Source organism: Podarcis pityusensis (assembly GCF_964106645.2).
Source record: "Podarcis pityusensis genome assembly, chromosome: 3".
Classification (NCBI taxonomy): Eukaryota; Metazoa; Chordata; class Lepidosauria; order Squamata; family Lacertidae; genus Podarcis; species Podarcis pityusensis.
This window is the reverse complement of record NC_138026.1, coordinates 67,658,853-67,679,471: the sequence shown is the minus strand read 5'-3', so window position 1 is coordinate 67,679,471 and position 20,619 is coordinate 67,658,853. Positions and strand designations below refer to the sequence as shown.

Sequence of the window (20,619 nt, the reverse complement as noted above, 5' to 3'; positions counted from 1 at the left end):
AAGTCTGTAACCCGAAGAGTTTGTAACACAAGGTGTTTGTAACCCGAGGTACCACTGTATATACATGCAGTGGCATAGTGTGCGGGGGGGGCAGGGGCAGTTTCCCCTGGCCGAAAGTTGTTGGGGGTGCAAACTTTCAAAACCTTATGCTGCCTCAGTACAGCTGCACACTTCCATTGCTGGGCTCCATTGAAAATGGCTTCTCCATGTGAACCAGGAAGTGACATCTCCAGACAACGGAGTGTCTCTTCTTTTCTTATCTCTGCAGCTACAATCTCCTAGGTGACTCCGATGCTGTTAAGCAGTTGAACATGCATGCATGCATGCTCTGTCCTTTTCCCTCCCTCCCATCCCTCCCTCCGTGTGGCCCCAGGCTCTGGCAACCCACACTATGCCACCGTATTACATGCTGAGCATAAGATAGAAGGTTCACAGCATCATCACTCCAAAAGAGTGAACCTAGAGAAGAGGAAGCAGGATAGCATGGGAGGAAGTGATCCCTCTGGTATCCAGCTCCAACCATTTAGACCTTTAAAAGTAATCAGCAACATTTTGAACTGTGCCCAGGGTAGTTGGTGCAGGCTAGGCATATTGTGGTCTCATAGAGATGCACCTACTAATGTCCTTGAAGTTGCATTTTGGAACGACTGCAGCTTCTAAATTTTTTTCTGAAGTAGCTAGTATTGAACACAATAATTGCAATAGTCCAATTGTGATGGACATAAAGCAATGATCATAAACCTTTGGGGGCCAGTGGATACATTTTCAGTGAACACATACGCTTATCCACCCAGTTCGACCTCTTTAGCATTCTTTTTTCACAGCCAGAGTGTCAGGGTTGTGGGGAGAATCTACAAACTCCATTCAGCTTTCTCCAGTCTCAGTATGATATAAGTTCAACATAGCTGCCTGAAGTTTTAGGTTCTCCTTGGGCACATGACTGTAGATTATCTTGGGGGTGTGGCAATGACCTGCATTTCAAAAATTCACCATTAGGCAATTCTACCAAATTAATGGTAAATAAGTTTTTTAAAGTAGAAAACCTTGTCCTATTGATTCTGTGTAGCACCAATTGCATTTATGGGAAACTGTGGGGTATGCACCCCAAAGCTTAGAATGCCTCTTGAATATAGTTTCAGTCACTTCAGAAAGATTATTCAAGAGAATGTAGCTTCAGTCCAGACCTGCCATTTTTTGATGTCACAAGGGTGATGTAAAGCTAAGACAGAATGTAGTAGTGGTTTTGTCATTTGCTCTGCAGATGTTAAAGGCACAGCTGCTTGGGAGAAACATCTTACATTGACTACTGCAATGATTTTTTCAAAATGTAGATAACACCCTAAGAGGAAAATATGTCCTGTGGTGGTTCTAATGTATATGAAGGACTGTTTGAGGCCCTATTGTGTTATCCTGTACAGGTCCAGCCTTGCACTATATGTTCCTATTGCAATATTGGGCTAGGGATTTCAAGCATAGCAGGGATTTTTAAAGACACTTTGTAGCCTTGACTCCAAAACAAGGGCCTGGATATGATTAATATATTTAAGGGCAGGCAATGAGAACAGGAAATCCAATCTTCCCTTTTTTCTATATATAGTAAATGCCTTAAAGATAAGCACATAATGGCTTGTATAAATATATTTAAAATGTGTTTTGTAGGCACATATTTTCAATATGTTGTCATGATAAGAACCACATGTAGAGCCTGAAAAATTATGTGAAACTATGTCGAGAGCTTGCCCATAAGTAAAAGTTATGTGCAGTGTATGTATGTGTAAATATTTAGCTGGAAGAATTGGCCGCATGAGAACTGCTTCAGAATGATCCTGGAGACAGGAAGCCACAAATTATAGCTCTGAAATTTACCATGCTTGTATTTCTACATAAATAAAACCAACTGGAAAGTCTGAAAGAAAAAGAACACAAGTAGGGAGGGCAGATCAGAGAGAAAAATGATGTAAAAACAATTTCCTTGGCTCAGATCAGAGGATTTAAGCTTATTAAAACATGGAAGAACAGCCTGGGAATAAACAATCTTCCCAGCTTTAGTCTAAATTCTGTATAAGCTTAGGACTAGTTTGCAAAAAAATACTCATTTTCCACGTGATCAGTCCTAGCCATCCTTGAGAATATGGACAAACATAATCTCTTTATTGTCTTAATATGGATGTCTGCAGCAGCAATAATCTACATGCTTATTTTGACTCAATTATTCATAGAATCAAAGAATTTTAGAGTTGGAAGGGACTTGTGGTGGCTTATCGACTGGCAGTTACAACAATAGTAATTGCTTCTGGTGATATCTGTTATCACCCAGTTTGTACATTTTATATTTGTCCACAGCACTATTGTCTTGACGATGTTTCAGTTTGTTTGGATGTATGGAGAAAGTGCTGTGTGAATCAAAGTTGGGTCAAAGCATTAATCTTTACTATGGTGATTAATGCCATAGTGTTTTTTAGCACCAAGTTCTGCAACAATTAGGACGCGGGTGGCGCTGTGGTCTAAACCACTGAACCTCTTGGGCTTGCTGATCAGAAGGTTGGTGGTTTGAATCCCCGCGACGGGGTGAGCTCCCATTGCTCGGTCCCAGCTCCTGCCCACCTAGCAGTTCGAAAGCACGTCTAAGTGCAAGTAGATAAATAGGTACTGCTCCAGCGGGAAGGTAAACGGCGTTTCCGTGCACTGCTCTGGTTCACCAGAAGCGGCTTAGTCATGCTGGCCACATGACCCAGAAGCTGCCTGTGGACAAACGCCACTTCCCTCAACCAGCAAAACGACATGAGCGCCGCAACCCCAGAGTTGTCCGCAACTGGACCTAACGGTCAGGGGTACCTTTACCTATACCTCTGCAACAATTAGATGGACATGCAGTAGATAACAGAATGCCCCATGCTACTTTTCATTGCAGGTTGGATGTGTGTGTCATATTTGTAAAGGCTTCTTTACATAAGAAAACTGTCTCACATTGAAACCAGCAGGGAGCTGTTTGAGTTTAAAACTTCCTCTCTGTTGTGCTAGGTTCTTTTCACTTGTTGGGTGTCTGTGTGGTGGAGCATCTAAAAATAGCATTCCCTACAAACATCTAGAAGTGGAACAGCCCAGTGTGTATAGACCATACACCAGGAAATTGTTGGTTGTTTCTCCAGTTCTAAAGCTTTGCTTTAGGTAAAATTGAAGGTATTTGTTATGAGCTTGTCCTTTCTGGCTCACTGCAAATGAATCAGTCTCTATAGCTTTAACGAAAAGGATTGTGATTGGGAGTCTGGTATTTTGAGAAAAGCATACCAATGTTCCTTAATGACCAGGGCCTATCAGGAGGGCCATTTGGCCTGGAGCCTCCATCTCAAAGGAAGCCTCAGATTCAACGTGCTGGTTTTTTGGCATCTGATAAGTTTTGCAACTCATTTTTGGACCAAAATGTGACACTTTCACAGCTCAGAACTGTAGATTTAAGTGAGGAAGAGATGTGATTTGCTAAAATACATTTCACATTCCATCTGTATGTTTAGTTCTCAGACTTCCTCTCATGCAGATCATTTCTATGCCTTGCTTTGAGTCGCAAGCAAGCAAGGAGGCAGTTTTTGGTGGTTGAATGCAGGGTGCCTTGCAGACCAAGAGGAGAGAAAACTGAGAGCTTCTAGTTGGCATTAAATGGAAACGGGTTGGAGGGCAGCTTTTGGCAGACTGCTCAACTTTCTCTGTATGGAACCTCTGCCTGCAACAGAATAATAATAATAATTTTATTATTTATAGCCCGCCCATCTGACTGGGTTTCCCCAGCCACTCTCTGCATGTATATTTGTAAGTAAGGCAAAGATTACAAAGAAACTATAAGTTTCCACTGTTCTCTCATACAAAGGAATTCAAACCTCTGGCAGAGTGAGATGATAGGTAGGAATGGGAGAATCTGCCAATTTCAGCTCCTCTCAATTTCTCATGTTTGCAGGCTGGAGAACTGCATGCAGAATTTGGATAAGTTTGAATTTCAATGAATGGCTGTGTTTTGGTTTGGGCATTGGTTCAGAAACTATCGGTTAGATAAATTCACCTTTAAATGCCAACTGAATAGACTTTCTCCCCCATTCCTTGCAATAACAGCTGGTGGTAAGGAAAACATACAGGTATAAAAAGAGAATTCCCTGGATGCCAAGATACAGATTTGGAGCAAGTACTCTTTGGCGAGAGAAACCTGGCAGAAATTTAAAATCACAAAGTATGCTGCAAAGTAAAGCGTGGAAATATAGGCTTCAAAATATGTGCCCTTGTGAGTTGCGCGTCGAGGTCCCCAAGACACCCCAAATAAAAACACAATGACACTTAATTTTTGTTTAAGGTTTTTGGCATAATTTTGGCCACAGCTTTATTAAAATTACAGCAATGTGAGTGGTTGCTTAGGCATTGGTAGCACTAACTGACCCCGCACGGGGACAGCTCTGACATTCGCACCCCCCGTGAAGTCAGAAAGGGTAAGTCACCTGGGGAGAGAGACAGGACTGGGAATCAGGCCTCACCTCTCCCTAGAATGCTCCCAGGGGCTTGCGTGGCCCTAGCCCCTTGCCAGGGGGTTTCAGACAAAAGTATGGTGAGCCCCTGGGTTCCTTTAACGGAAAACCCTTGCAGCAGCATTTTGGAGGGGCAGGCACAGCCAAATCCATACCCCTCCACCAACCAATTCCCAAACCAGATGGACTATATGGAACTGGTGGAAATGACTGGCAGAATCCAAGACCAGGGAGAAGAGTTGGTGGAAGAAGATTGGAAGAAATTTAAAGACTATTTACAGAAATACTGTAAAATTAATGAATGTTAGAATGATGTTGGAATGAAGCTAAGGGGTTTTTAGCGGCAATGTTATAAGGAGTATGTAAAAAAGGACTGTTAACAGATGAGAATCTACAGTTATTACATATTAAGACAAAGGATTAAGATAAAAACAAAGAGGGAAAGGATTTGCTGAATTAACTTACTGAACTGGAATACAAAAAAGGGGAGGTGTGAGGAGGTCAGGGAAACAAGTGAATGAAAGACAAGATATGGAAAGATTGATTTGTTTTTAATTGTTTTTACTTTTTTGTATTTTGTACTCTCTTTTTTCTTTTTTTTATTCTCTTTTTTTTCTTTTTTTTCTTTTTCTTATTATTACTATTGTAACTTCTTTCTTTATTTCTGAAATTTTAATAAATATCTTATAAAAAATAAAATAAAATAAAAACCAATTCCCAAACCAATGCCTAACCGCAACCTTACAAGTTGTGACGATTTGCTATGCAGTAGGCAAAAAACCAGGTGGTACACACTAATCAGCCAAATGGACAAAATTCCTACTGGGCCCCTGCTCCAAAGCAGACGACCCCATGACAGGCATAGCAAGGTCAAGCAAACAGCCTAACATTAGGGAAGGGAGGGCGAGTGATCCGAAGCACGCAGCGAAAAGAGGAAGTTTGTTGCTGTGTGCAATGTATTTAACAAATAGGGCTGTCAATCACTAAATGGCAACATATAACTTTCCCCAGTAACAGCCCGCTCCTGCTTAAAAGATGGCCAAACCTTTTGCCTAGCAACAATGAGGTGTCTCGTCACCCCCCACCGCAACACGTGCTCTCCATGAGGGAGAACGCGCTTTCCAAAAATGCCCCCTGATCCTAAGAAAGCATACCATCAGGGTCAATGGGACAAATGAGAGGCAAGCAGGCATGTTTGTACAGAAGAAGGCCCTTCAGATATCCTGGCCCCAGACTAAAAGGCTTGAAAGGTTAGCACCAGAACTTTGATTTGGGCTCCTAAACAAATCACATTCCTCCAGATTTGTTTCTCAACTCAGTTCAAAGTTCTGAAACCTCAGCTGGTTTAGATGCTGCAGCCAGGTAATTTTCAATACAGGAGTTGAATATTCCCAGTTAGCAGCTCTAGTTAACAATCTTACCAAGTGAAGTTTCTGGATACTTTTGAAAGGCAGTCCCACATAGATCACACTGCAGTAGTCCAGACATGATGTATGTTAGGCATGTGTTACAGTGACCTGATCTATAGTGTCTAGGAATGACAAACTGGAGGCACCAGCCTAAGATGGGCAAAGGCACATCTGTCTTTCACTATCACCCGGGTAGTATTGGGTCCAGAAGCACCCCAGGACTAAAAATCTGCATTTTAAAGGGAGGTGTTACCCCATCCAACATCCAAGCTAGATTGTATTGCTGGATCAGTAGTTTGACTGACCTTGCCTGAATTCAGCTCACATCTTATCCATTACCCCTCCAGACATTGATCCAGAAGTTCAACAGCCTGTGACTTAAAGGTAAAGGTACCCCTGCCCGTACGGGCCAGTCGTGTCCGACTCTAGGGTTATGCGCCCATCTCACTTAAAAGGCCGGGGGCCAGCGCTGTCCGCAGACACTTCCGGGTCACATGGCCAGCATGACAAGCTGCATCTGGCGAGCCAGCGCAGCACACGGAAACGCCGTTTACCTTCCCGCTAGTAAGCGGTCCCTATTTAGCTACTTGCACCCGGGGGTGCTTTTGAACTGCTAGGTTGGCAGGCGCTGGGACCGAGCAACACTTAAACAACACTTAAAACTGAATGTCATCTGCATGCATATTGCATAGAACTGAGTGGCAAACAAATGCCACGAGGGCCAAAGAAACAGAATCAGTGGTATGCTTTCCTTGCTGGTTCTATAAATAAGCATAAAAATAACTTTATTGTTCTGTCATCAGAGATGGCAATAATGAACATGGAATTGAAATAGTTACCTGTGTGGAACCATGACGATTTTAAGGAATTAATGCTCTTAGGCTGAAATCCTATGCACACGTTTGTTGTTGTTGTTTAGTTGTTTAGTTGTGTCCGACTCTTCATGACCCCATGGACCAGAGCACGCCAGGCACTCCTGTCTTCCACTGCCTCCCACAGTTTGGTCAAACTCATGCTGGTAGCTTCGAGAACACTGTCCAACCATTTCGTCCTCTGTTGTCCCCTTCTCCTTGTGCCCTCCATCTTTCCCAACATCAGGGTCTTTTCCAGGGAGTCTTCTCTTCTCATGAGGTGGCCAAAGTATTGGAGCCTCAGCTTCAGGATGTGTCCTTCCAGTGAGCACCCAGGGCTGATTTCCTTAAGAATGGATAGGTTTGTTCTTCTTGCAGTCCATGGGACTCTCAAGAGTCTCCTCCAGCACCATAATTCAAAAGCATCAATTCTTCGGCGATCAGCCTTCTTTATGGATCAGCCTTCTTTATGCACACGTATCTGAAAGTAAATCCTATTGAACAGAGTGGCACTGACTTCTGATTAAACGTGCTTAGAATTGTGCCATATCTATTAGTTGTTATGCCCTCACAGCTAATAAAAGGTTCTAACTTCTGGTTTTATGTTAGCAACCCCTAGCATTCTTATGGAATAATTCCTTCCGCAGTACTTTGGGAATGACATGTTTGTGGTATAGATGCTGATTTTAAAAATTATTTTTAAACACAGCATATGTTTTACTATTAACATGTAACTTGCTAAGTGTTATTAGCAGTATATGTGTGATTATTCTCCAGAGATTTAGTAACCTATTTTCTTTGCACTGTGTAGGGCAGGGCTATTAAATGTGAAACTTAAATTAAACTGTGTAGCATTTAAGAGCCAGTTAAAACTAGTGGGATCTTGAAAAATCTTGCAGTACTTTGATGTTTGCCTCATGGACATTACACTGATAACATGATTACCTCAGCTAAATAGACTCACTGTAAAGCAAAACAACTCTGAGTTTATTCTTGTAGTTTGGGAGTGGGAACCATTGGCCCTTCAGATGTTGCTAAACTACAACTTTTACCAGCTCTAGCAGACGTGGACAATGGGCAGGGATGATGGGAGCTGTAGTTAAGTGACATCTGGAGGGTCATGTTCCCCGTACCTGATGTAGATAGCAGTTACCTTGGTCTAAGCAGGAAATTGTTTTGAGTCTGGGCTTGCCAGGTCACCCCTAGAATCACAGAATCACGGAATCATAGAACTGCAAAGTTGGAAGGGAGCATGAGGATCATCTAGTCCAAGCTAGTAACTGTGAGAAGTGAAGTTACAGGGAACCAGGCAGAGCACCATCTTGGTTGTGGTGCCCGCCCTGTGGAGCGCCCTCCCATCAGATGTCAGGGAAATAGACAACTGCCTGACTTTTAGAAGACATCTGAAGGCAGCCCTGTTTAGGGAAGTTTTTCATGTCCGATGTTTTATTGTATTTTTAATATTTTGTTGGAAGCTGTCCAGAGTGGCTGGGGAAACCCAGCCAGATGGGCGGGGTATAAATAATAAATTATTATTATTATCATTATTAAGGTCCTGCAATGCAGGAATTTATGTCCCACCTGGGGTTCGAACCCACGACCCTGAGATTAAGCATCTCGCGTTCTACCAACTGAGCTGTTATGGGTCAGAAGTGACTTTCCAGGAACAAAGTAAGGACAAGAGCCTTCAGAGATTCTTTGAGCACCTTCAAAACACGTTTCCTTCACACATGTATTGCCATATGTATGTATCTCTATACATGTACCCTCCCAAAACTTTAAAGCCAAAATTCAGGATTCCATCTTTTTTGTCATTGCAGGAAAATGGTTGCTGTGATCTCATGCATTTTTGCACCTCAAACCCCTCAAAGCGCTTTTTGGGGGAATGGCATCCGAAAATGAGAGTTTTGAGGCACCACACGAGATCACGGGCCCCCAAAAACACTTTTTTGGGGGGAAATCATGCCACGAAATTGCACAAGATCACGGCAGCCCTAATGGTCACTGTTCTCTTATGATAAAAAATGGGATGCCCCAGTTTTTCCAGGACACTTGCAGTGGTATGCATACACCTGGGATTACAGAGCAGGAGTTACCCTGAACATATGACTTTACTTGCTTGCTTTCTGTGTATCAGGCTGCTCCTCCAAAGCAAGGAGCTCAGCAAAGAGGGGAAGGTGGTGTGTTACTGCTGGTGGTGGTGTGATAATGCTTAAAAGAAAAAGAAAAATAACTTCATGCCTTTAGCTTTGCCTGAGAATAACAGGCTCCCACAACCTCACTCTTTGCAGGCACAGGTGAACGGATCCTGGGGCTCCCATATAATTAAAAACAAAAACAAACCACACCCTAATTGCAAACCATGCTCTCCTCCAGCCATAATATTATTAGGTATATATAAAAAAAGACATGTGCCTTTGCGGTTAAGGACTTTGCAGCCTAGATGGTAGTTAATGGTTAAACACCTCATGGATTGAAAATGAATAAAGTTTGTACTATAGCATACATGTATTGTGTGTAATCAGAGCTTTGATGTTGGGTCTTTATAATGCAAGTACTATGAGTTGTATTTCTTTATGAAAATGGAAAATACTTTCATTTAAGTCCACCTCCACATTCAGTCAAAAGGAATGATGAATTTGTGGCTTGCTGGGGGCTTTTAAGGTCTATAAACTACCTACATTTTCCTTCCAACCATTAATAATCACTATAAAACTCTTATCATAGAGATGTCTTTGACAACAAAATTGTAGGCCTTCTGCAAACCCTTCCCTTGAGATATAGGGGTAGAAACACAAATGCCCTAAATTGCAATCCTTTACACCCTTGCCTGGGAATAAGTTCCCTCGAACCTAATGAGGTTTAATTCTGAGCAGATAGACTTACTCAGCAGTAAGCCCCATTGAGCTCAATGGTACATACAGAATTGAGGTCTAAATATTTCCCCTTCAAATCAGTAGGACTGTGTTCACTGTTTTCTCTGTGCAAAAAAAATTCAACTACATATACTAATGCTATGATGTTAAACAAACATTTCAGGAAACGAGTGATTCAAATGTTTGGCATTACACTGTGGATATGTGGCTGCTTTTTCAACTCCAGTGGTACATCTATTGTTAATTATCCTAACCAACCATGAAATTTAATGAAATAGCAAAAGTAAAGAAATAGATACTGCCACCATGTGGAAACTAGCAAGAGAAAATAGCACTAAGAGTAGCTCCTGAACAGATGCACCAGTGCAGTTATTGAAAACTAATCTGTCTGTCTGTCTATAATAAAATCTAATTAATGACTTTAAAAAAATTGCTTGCTTAATCATCCAGTGAGCATTAGTGTTGTGCAAGATCTTCCAGACTAAAAATTACAAAATAAAGGACAGAGTTGGCCTTTTATTTCTGACTTATATAATTTTATATATAGCTACAGAGATAGCTGCAATATTGCAAGTCCTTGAATTGGAATGAATATTTCTAATTAGGCAAACCTTGCATTCTTTGCTTTTGAGCATGGGTTCCCAAACTGTGGTCCATGCGCTTAATTTAGGTGGTTTGTTGTGTGTCTAAAAATATGATTAAAAACCATATAACTCCTTGCACAGCCTAGAACAATTGTTACAACAGGTAGAAAAATAATGTAAGTGGTCTGCCAAGAGCCTCAGCAATTTTCAAGGGGTGGGAGGTGGGGGGAGTTTGGGACCCATTGCTTTAGAATTTCAGAGAAGATGTGCTAACACTGATTAAGGTGTGGTTAAGAGTTATGAAGAATATTCTTTGAAGCATGTTGCCATGTTGCTTGCTGGCAAAGTTTTTTTGGAAAACGAACACATCACAGCTAGAATTAGTTGGATAAGAAAAGCTGACAATAAAATAGCTGATCTGAGGAAAAAAGTTTATGCCTGCATTATGCAGTGGCAGGTGGGAAGAAGGTAGATAAAAATCTGTTTGGTTGATCTGTAAGTTCTTTTTAAATTGGCTACTCTAAAGGAGGAGTCTTGGGAGAAAAGTAGGAAACTTTTTTGAAATGGCAGAAAACTCTTTACTCATACTGAAAACAAATTCATGGGTTGATAGGATTCCTGGCCCTTAATTCTAAATGTCTGTCTTGAGAAGGGGGCAGCAACCTTTTTCAGCTGTGGGCCGGTCCACCGTCTCTCAGACCTTGTGGTGGGCCGGACTATATTTTGGAAAAAAAATATGAACGAATTCCTATGCCCCACAAATAACCCAGAGATGCATTTTAAATAAAAGCACACATTCTACTCATGTAAAAACACACTGATTCCCAGACCACCCGTGGGCCGGATTGAGAAGGCGATTCGGCCTTAGGTTGCCTACCCCTGGTCTTGAGTTTTTCCACTTGACTTTGTTGGGTGGTTCTAAAGGACCCCTGACAGTTAAGTCCAGTAGCAGACAACTCTGGGGCTGCAGCACTCATCTTGCTTTACAGGCTGAGGGAGCTGGCGTTTGTCCACAGACAGTTTTTCCAGGTCATGTGGCCAGCATGACTAAGCCGCTTCTGGCTCAATGGAACACTGAAACCAGAGCAGCGCACAGAAACGCCATTTACCTTCCCGCCAGAGCGGTACCTATTTATCAACTTGCACTTTTTCGCGTGCTTTCAAAGTGCTAGGTTGGCAGGAGCTGGGACGGAGCAATGGGAGCTCACTCCATCACAGGGATTCGAACCACTGACCTTCTGATCGGCAAGCCCAAGAGGCTCAGTGGTTTAGACCACAGCACCACCCGCATCCCTTCGGTGGTTCTAGTAAGGTAAAAAAGGTAAAGGACCCCTGGATGGTTACATCCAGTCAAAGGCAACTGTGGGTTTGCGGCGCTCATCTCGCTTTCAAGCTGTCTGTCCACAGACAGCTTTCCGGGTCATGTGGCCAGCATGACTAAACCACTTCTGGTGTAACAGAACACTGTGACGGAAACCAGAGCACACGGAAACACAATTTACCTTACCGCTGCAGTGGTACCTATTTATCTACTTGCACTGGCGTGCTTTCAAGTTGCTAGGTTGGCAGGAGCTGGGACAGAGTAAAGGGAGCTCACCCCATTGTGGGAACTGAACCGCCGACCTTCCAATTGGCAAGCCCAAGAGGCTCAGTGGTTTAGACCACAGTGCCACCCGTTTCCCTGCCAAACTCACTAGAACATTTCCCATAACATTGACGGCTGCCCGCCTCTATGATACAGGTACTCCTGTTTCCCCCCAAAGAGGGCTAATAGCAGCTTGGGATGTAATTTAGATCAGGAAAATGGCACAGGAGATTGGGTTAAACAACACACCAGTGCTCTTCCTCCAATGAATTTAGAACAAAACCCTCCCATATCTGTGGATGCTTTAAATTAAGTAAAAAAATTCAGGAGCCTATGTCACATCTGTTTCAGACTTTATCTCATGCTGGGGAAAAATGAATCTGAAGATAAACTGCCTGAGGGTTGAGGAGGAGTGCTAATCCTGCCTTGCATAGAGGAAACAACTTTTTAGGCTGGTGGGTGGATGGCTTCTATTTGCAGCACAGCTGTAGGTGGGGGTGACTGGTGTTGAGGGGTTTGACAGGGGACCCAGGCCAGGGGGAGTGGGTGAGCTGCTAGCTCTGTCTGAATCATTACACACAGAGGATCTACTGAGAGCAATGGGCCCTGGTGAGTCATCCGCCAAGTTCACTTTGTGTGGGTATCACACTAGAGTTGAATTGGGTAGACTTATATTGTAGCTGCTTAGGGCTATAAGCAATTGCCAGTGACGAAGTATTGGTGCGTAGAAGTGAAGCTCTTTCTCCCTTGTCATGGATAAGATAGAGTTGTGCCATTTGACCTTAGGAAACAGCTGAACAAATGCCCTGTTTATACTCTGGTGCCCCCTCCCAACTGCTGGTACGCTAAACCGCGCTGGGCATCTTGCACCAACTAGAGAACACCAGGCAGATGCGTTCTCCCCCACAAGCGACCCTCGGGATGATTCCACACTCTTCTTTCCCGATGCGCTTCTGCAACACACATCCGAAGATATATGCACACAATACAGTGGTACCTCGGGTTAAGTACTTAATTCGTTCCAGAGGTCCGTTCTTAACCTGAAACTGTTCTTAACCTGAAGCACCACTTTAGCTAATGGGGCCTCCTGTTCCGCTGCGCCGCCGGAGCAAGAGTTCTGTTCTCATCCTGAAGCAAAGTTCTTAACCCGAGGTACTATTTCTGGGTTAGCGGAGTCTGTAACCTGAAGCGTATGTAACCTGAAGCATATGTAACCCGAGGTACCACTGTACTGTAGCAGAGTCCAAGCAGAAGCTAGGCATTTGAGGTGTGGAATCTAAGCTACAAGTGTTACAGAACAAAGGAAACATGGCTCCTCTTTCTTCTTCTCTGAGAGAGAACAGACTAAAAGCAATAGTATAACATAACGGAACAGTGTAACTGAACTTCCGTTCTCATGACTCCAATAGTATGGAATGTCAACACAGACATGTGATGAAAACAATCACACATCCAGCAATGGAGGAATGAAATCTCAACATCAACATCCTTTTCTTATTGCACTTTCAGGATAATTGGGATCACAAACCTGACTGACTGAGGGCTACCTATGTGTGTTGCCATCAGGGCTGGCCCAAGACATTTTGGCACCAGTGTTATGAGAGAAGGGCAAAACTTCTCTCTCTTCATTTCATGCATAATTTTATGAACTTCTATCATGTCGCCTCTTACTCCCCCCTTTTTTAAAAAATCAAAAAGTACCAAATGATGCAATCTTTCCTCATGGTAACCACTTAGATTGCTGCACTCAAACACTTTTATTTATTTATTTTTGTAAAATTTATACACCGTCTGATTGTATAAAACCCCCCGCAAAGTGACTTGCAAAAAGATAACATTAGAAAAACAAGAAAACCAAGGGGGGGAAATCACAAACATAAAGAACTCAAAATACTAAAACTGATTAAAATTACCTCAACTTTCTAAGCATCTGGGTAGGCTTGTCTGAACGAGAATGTTTTTAGCAGGTGCTGAAAGAGTGGAATAAAGCAGAGGAGTTAAGTGTTGCTGGTTGTTTTTTTTTAAAAAAAGAAGAAACATAAAACTTGTCTCTATGGAAATAACTATCATTGAAAAGCAGTGGGAAATTGAGGAGGCTGACCTTGGCTGCTTTAGTGGTTTCTCTTCTATATGTATTACAGTGGAGTCAGTGACTTAAGAAAAGCAACCAGTCAGCTCTCCACTGACTTTTGTGTGAGAGAGACTGGCTCTGTTTAAATGTGGAGTGTGGCTCAGGGTCTCTGTGTCTTTTGTGCCATTCCCTCAGTTTCCTGCTTCTTTAACTTTTTTTAAAAAAAGTTTGCTTACAGGTGGCAGGGTGCCCTGCAAAGTGCTGTGCGAACCACACACCAGCTTACCGTAGTTTGCTTTCCGGTTGTGACACCTATCATGATAGTTGGATGTCATGTGTGGATGATATTGACAGGTGACAGGAAGCTTATAAGTACATGCAATAGCTGGACGGTGTGGAGAAGGAGAAGAGTGCAAGAGATGCAATGTAAGATGTTGGACAAGACAGAAGTTCTTGCCAATTGATGGCGAGTGGGGCAGAGGTCCCAATCCATATTCACGTGAACTTGAAAAAGCAGCCCTAATTTTAGTGGTGCAGAATATCAGTGTTCTTCAACCTTGAACCCCCAGATGTTGATGGACTACAACTCCCATCATCCTCCGCCAATGGTCAGGTTGAAGTACACTGACATAGGGGATAAAGGAGGAGTTAAAAGAGATAGCTCTGGGTTGCATCATCAAATACAACTGCTTTTCCTGTGTGTCCACAGTTATGTTAGCCTGTACAGTGAACATGACAACACAATTCACATGCTCAATATGTTTCTTGGCTACGTAGGTTAAGAATTAGGGAACCTGACTGCTTCTGCTTAATCTTGACTGAGCAAAATTATTATGCCTCCTCTCTTCAACTCCAAAAACAGTTTGGTCTCGACTGGAAATTGTTATGCCACCCAGCTTATTCTCTTTGGTTTGCCTGCTCATGACTTTTCCACCAGTTTCCTCTTGGGTAATCTTTCATTGCAACCAATTTGAGTAAGAAGAGTTTCCTGTCTCCTCTGAGAAGGTAGAGAAAGTGGCAGCGCCAGAGGGGGGTCTCTTGAATTCCTGACTCCTGGGTATGTGCAACTTGCTCCTCTAAATTTTCAATGAAATGCTGTTCTGGTATTTACCTCCTGTGTTATATAGTAGGCTAGGAGTTACGATGCATTCACAATAATGTTGCTTTTATTTTTCAAAGATCAGTACTACTTCCTCTTTTCCTCTGGTTAGACAATGCATGCGACTGATTGAAGGAGACAAAATTAAGCAGTTTAAATCAACGAGGTTTTACAAAAAAAGAGGTGAGATTTACAGCGCAATCATATATGATCAGAATTAAGTCCCATTATTTTCAGTGTGACTTATTCCTAGGCAAGTGTGGAGTGGTTAGAATGTTTGACTAAGATCTGGGACAGCAGGGTTAAAACCCGCACTTAGCCATGAAGCTCATTGGGCCAATCACTCACTCTCCACCTAACCTTCCTCACAGGGATGTTGTGAAGATGAAATGGGGACGGGGAGAACTATGTGCCCGACCTTGAGCTCCTTGGAAGAAAGGTGGGGTATAAATGTAATAACTAATAAGAATAATTCTGGATCACAGCACATATATTGAAATTAAGGTAGAAAGTGCCAGTGCTTGATTAAATTGTCCCTGTTGTGTTCAGTTATCTATAAACTGGGAAACAGTGTACACATGTTAGGCATAATCCCTATATATCCTGTATCTAATACAGTGGTACCTCAGGTTAAGTACTTAATTCGTTCCGGAGGTCCATACTTAACCTGAAACTGTTCTTAACCTGAAGCACCACTTTAGCTAATGAGACCTCCTGCTGCTGCCGTGCCGCTGGAGCACGATTTCTGTTCTCATCCTGAAGCAAAGTACTTAACCCGAGGTAATATTTCTGGGTTAGTGGAGTATGTAACCTGAAGCGTATGTAACCTGAAGCGTATGTAACCTGAGGTACCACTGTATGTCACTTCTTAGCAAATGCTGCATTTTGATACTGCATTTCTCCCCAAGTTAGCTTTTGAGAAAAAGAATGACCCAGCTGTGTTTTAAGTTGTCAATGTGTACACAGCCTCTCCTTACAGAGCTTAATCCATTTCCCCACCAGAGAAATAGCTGTATTAGCCTCTTGCAGCAATAAAATAAAATAAAAGCAATTAAAGGCCTTATGGCACCTTAAAGGGTAGCAAATTTGGCACAAGCTTTTGTAGGCTGCAGTCCACTTCATCAGATTCATCCAGTGTTATCCTGACTTGCAGGCTATCTATACATGGTTTGGGGCAGGGGATTGTGAACAACGCAGTCAGAAGGAAAGGAAATGCAGAAAAGAACAGATTATGATAATTACGCATGTAACAATGACTGTTTGTGGGATAAAACCCAGCTGTGTTGATAAAACAGGAACCCTAGCACTGGTGAGCAAGTTAACACATGTTGCAAAAAAAATTGTGTGTGTTCATTCAATGCACAAGTGTATCTGAGTGTCTCCTTTTAGAAGTAGTGCTGAATGATAACTAGATTCTATGTTTGCAGAAGTGGGTTTATTACATTTCCAAATGGCTGACCACTTAACTTCGCCACTCTTGCAGTTGAGGAATGAGAAATCCCAGGGGCACTGAATTTTATTTTCTTTGGATGAAAGACAGGGAATCTATAGTACCTTTGCAATATTTGTTTTATTTGCAAATATACAGACAAGGGCTGTGTTTGCCCAAATCACTAAGCCATGGTTTATTTAACCAGAATTGATTCAACAAGCCATGGCTTGTCTTACAGACAAACAAACAACCCCCACCAAAGCTTGTTTAGGTTTTCATCTCCTCTTTCCGTGTGCCTTGGCAGGTATCTGGGGCAAAGTCTCCAAAAGAACCATAGTAAAGCAAGGCTAATGAGTTTAGACATAATGCCAAACCATAGTTAAAGCAAGCCACAGTTCATAAGCCAATAACAGATCATGGTTTCACTTAGTGTTTTTTGCCAGAAATCCAGGGGCATAGGAAGGGGGGGCAGAGGGGGCAGGCCACTCCAGGTGCCACTGTGGGAGGGGTGACTAGATGGCCCCTGCTTCCCCCCAGCTGTAGAGCGGCTGAGGGCATGCGCAGTCCGTATGGGTGCCGCTCGCGTGGCGTCCATATGGGCTGCTGCTCTCGCACACTGTCCTTACGGGATGCTGCTCGTGTAGCAGCCTGAACGGTTGCCGTGCAAGTGGCATCCTGTACGGACTGCGCATGTGCAGCATCCCACACAGTCGCCGCACATGCACAGTCCATAAGGGATGCCGCTTGCGCTTGGCAGCCCTTATGGACACCATGCAAGCGGCAGCCTGTACAGCCGCCATGCGCGAGTGGTAGCCCCTACGGACTGCGCATGTGTGGCATTCTGTACGGAGTGCGCACGTGCGGGATGCCGCACATGCGCAGTCCGTATGGGCTGTGCCACCCTGGATGCTGGAGAGGGTTCCTCCACCACTGCAGAACCCCCCCCCCCATAGTTAGTCCGCTGGTCTGGCTTCTGACATTCTGACAAACTAAGCTTTGCCAAAGCAAAACATGGTTTAGTGTTATTTGTAAACTAGATGAGACCACCTAAAAAGGAAACAAGTATTCTTGGGATGCGGGTGGCACTGTGAGTTAAACCACAGAGCCTAGGACTTGCTGATCAGAAGGTCAGTGGTTCAAATCCCCGCGACAGGGTGAGCTCCCGTCGCTCGGTCCCTGCTCCTGCCAACCTAGCAGTTCGAAAGCACGTCAAAGTGCAAGTAGATAAATAGGTACCGCTCCAGCTGGAAGATAAACGGCGTTTCCGTGCACTGCTCTGGTTCGCCAGAAGCGGCTTAGTCATGCTGGCCACATGACCTGGAAGCTGTACGCCGGCTCCCTTGGCCAATAAAGTGAGATGAGTGCCACAACCCCAGAGTCGGTCACGACTGGACCTAATGGTCAGGGGTCCCTTTACCCTTTACCTATTCTTATAGCAGATCTTTGGAAAACACCAGGCTGCATTGCCAGTTCCTTCTGGGTGGAACTTTCAATTCTGTAGTCTCTTACTTAAAAAAAAAACCAACAACAAACAGCTACCTACTGCTTTTCCTGATGCCATTCTGCCATTATCTGGAGACCTGTCACTTTCTCCTGGCTCCAGGGCACTTATCTTGACCATGCAAAATGCTTAGGAGAGTCCAGGTGACCAAATCCCAACCATTAACTCCCACTGAGGAAACATTAACTAACCATCCTGAACTATTAATCAGCAATCGGCCGATAAAAAGAACAATCCAGCAGCAGCAGCAGCAGGAACACCTGCTTGTCACCTCTACAGAGGTTTTAAAAAGGGCATTCATAAACTGAGCACTGTGCATAGACCAATCACCCAAAGTAAATGGGCGTTAGTGCACAGAAGGCTCCTCATTCAGTAAGTCAGCTGCATGCTGCTAATACTTTCTACTGGCTATAAGGCACAGAGGAGTCTGGAGAAAAAGGGAGCACAAAACTGCAGACCAGGATCACCAGCCCAGGACAAGTGTCATGTTAAGTTTGATGTCTGTTCTATAACACTTTTGTGCTCTTTCATCCCCTCCCCTGGAAACAACTGCTTCAAAGTAGTGAGATACCCCCAGGCTGGCAGGCACACTGTCTTGCCCCCATGACAGAGGGGGCCCTGGACTGCGCAACATCACAGTGGCATGCCTGTGCTATGTGTTGTGCAGATGCCTCGCAGCATGCGCATGTGACACAAGCACACCGTGCGACATACGTGCACCACCAATTCGAACTTGGGGCCCCCCCTGCTCCTTCATTGAAAATTTGTGGGTGCCTGGGCCCCCATAGCTCCAGTTAAATGCATGCTAAACAAATTCCAGGATGATTTTCAGAGCAGATGTTTGCCGTGAGCGAATAATGTAGGCTAAATATTTGTCTGCTTGCAATAGATGATCATGCAGGGGGTGGTGAAATGGATTCACTTGTGATGGTTTAAGCAAATGCCATATTGCCTTGTGCACAGGGCAGCACGTAACGGCTTTTCATTGTGATACTGCGCTTGTGCAATGAACAGGAAGCTTCTTGTGGATGTTTCTTAAAGTAGTAGGACTTCTTTGGCTACTTCCTGTACAATGTTATTGCTTCTGTTTTGTTCCTTCGTGACTTGGGGGTAGTTTCTGTGCAGAGCTCTCTCTCTTCTTATTCCAGGGAGATCTTGCCAGATAATCACTTTGTGGTGCAACTAGAACCTCTCATTTTGTTCCATCTATTCAAGAAGGCCTTTCTGTCCCAAGAACACTGTATTTCCCTAACACTCAGATCACAGCATGCCATTTTTACCCAAGCTTACCTTGTGTTTCGGAGTGCCGTCTAGAATGTGGATGCGTAACATTTCTAGAACCTATTGGATAGTACCTGGGATGTCACTGTTAAATTACATTTGTCCCCTCTCCCATGCTAATGTCACGTTGTCACCATAACACTAGTGGGGTTTTTTGTGCAAATATTAGGAAATGCACAGGGCCAACTGGTCTTCAGGCTAAGTTTGATGAATCCCTTTGTCAGTTTCACTCCCAATAGCAAATTCTGTTATTTATTTGAAGAATTTATTCATGATTTCCTATTCAATTTTTTTTTAACGACACACAAGACAATATTATACCAAATCACAGCATATAAAACAAGGGTACCGACTTCTAAAAACAATATCCAATACAGTTCTGCTGCTTCATAAAATTGGCAATAGACACAGCTTAGGATGGTCCCTGTGGAAAGACCAGTCTTGGTAATGTCTTCAGTAGGTATTGAAACCACAATCAGGTTGACCGGCACTTCCTTTGAGAATAAAGTGTATGCTGAATTTATTCTGTGAAACTATCTTTTTCTTTCCATTGAAAAAGTAGTCGTAGGAGACAGTTCAAAATCTGACTTTAGATTCTTTATTAAAGGCCATACTGCAACACATTTACAGTGATGAACTTGCCAAGAATATAGGAATATATATGGAATGACTAAGGAACATCTATTGCACCCAGTGCTTTTTCCCCCTAGGGGTACGCACAGTCCTAAACATTTTGTGAATCTTTGTACTTTTGTCCATTTACTGTATTTCCCCCCCCCCCCCCCCGATTTAAACTTGAGTCAAAATGAGAGTTCCCCTAAACATTTTTTAAGAAAAGAAGCACTGATTGCACCTATACTGACAATGCTGGCTTTTGCAGTTTGACGTGCTAGAAAAAGGTGCAGAAGACCAAGATATAGCAGTTTTCACAACTGCATGTGTAGAATGTGGGCATTGTCACAGTGCAGTCTCTCACAAGCTGCCATCTGGGGCACAGCCATTGTTGAAGAAACCTCCCAAATGTGTCACTGGTGTTACTTTAATACTGAAGATCTGTGTGAAAGGCAGAAGTGTTGCATTTTACCCACAATGTCACATGGACATGCATTTCTGAATCCCAACTAGTTCCAGAAAATATAGGCCCAATTTGTTATGTTAGATTTATTTATTTTTTTGTTTAAGCTAAACTGAAAGTTAACTTTGCACCAGGTCTCTGTGGTATTTCTTCCAATCTGATGTGCCCTCGTATGGTAGGAGCTGGGATGGTTCGTGCCATAGCATACTGTTTCGTGTATTTAATGCATTGTGTAATGTATTGCACTGCAATCAATGAGAGAATCTTCTTCTGACATGCCCCAGGGCTCTCTCACCCCTCTGAAAGCAATAGTTAATTATCAAGTGGGAAAATGCTGGCTCTTGCCACAT

The 20,619-nt window shown here is 43.2% G+C and overlaps 1 protein-coding gene across 4 annotated transcripts in view; it reads left to right on the top strand.

The window, feature by feature from the left end:
• Positions 1 to 20,619, top strand: part of IPCEF1 (interaction protein for cytohesin exchange factors 1) — a 71,136-nt gene that overhangs the window by 1,759 nt on the left and 48,758 nt on the right. The window contains exon 1 of one of the 4 annotated variants that reach the window (XM_080998399.1): positions 14,856 to 14,938. The exons of 1 other annotated variant lie outside the window; for it this stretch is intronic. Coding sequence is in view for 1 of the 3 variants with exons in the window: in XM_080998397.1 (XP_080854523.1) it covers positions 15,100 to 15,163 (64 nt within the window). In the remaining 2 variants the exon portion in view is untranslated. Of the gene's footprint in view, positions 1 to 14,855; positions 14,939 to 15,069; positions 15,164 to 15,399; positions 15,420 to 20,619 lie in introns of those variants that run through there. 2 more of the 4 variants (XM_080998397.1, XM_080998400.1) reach the window with 2 other exon arrangements.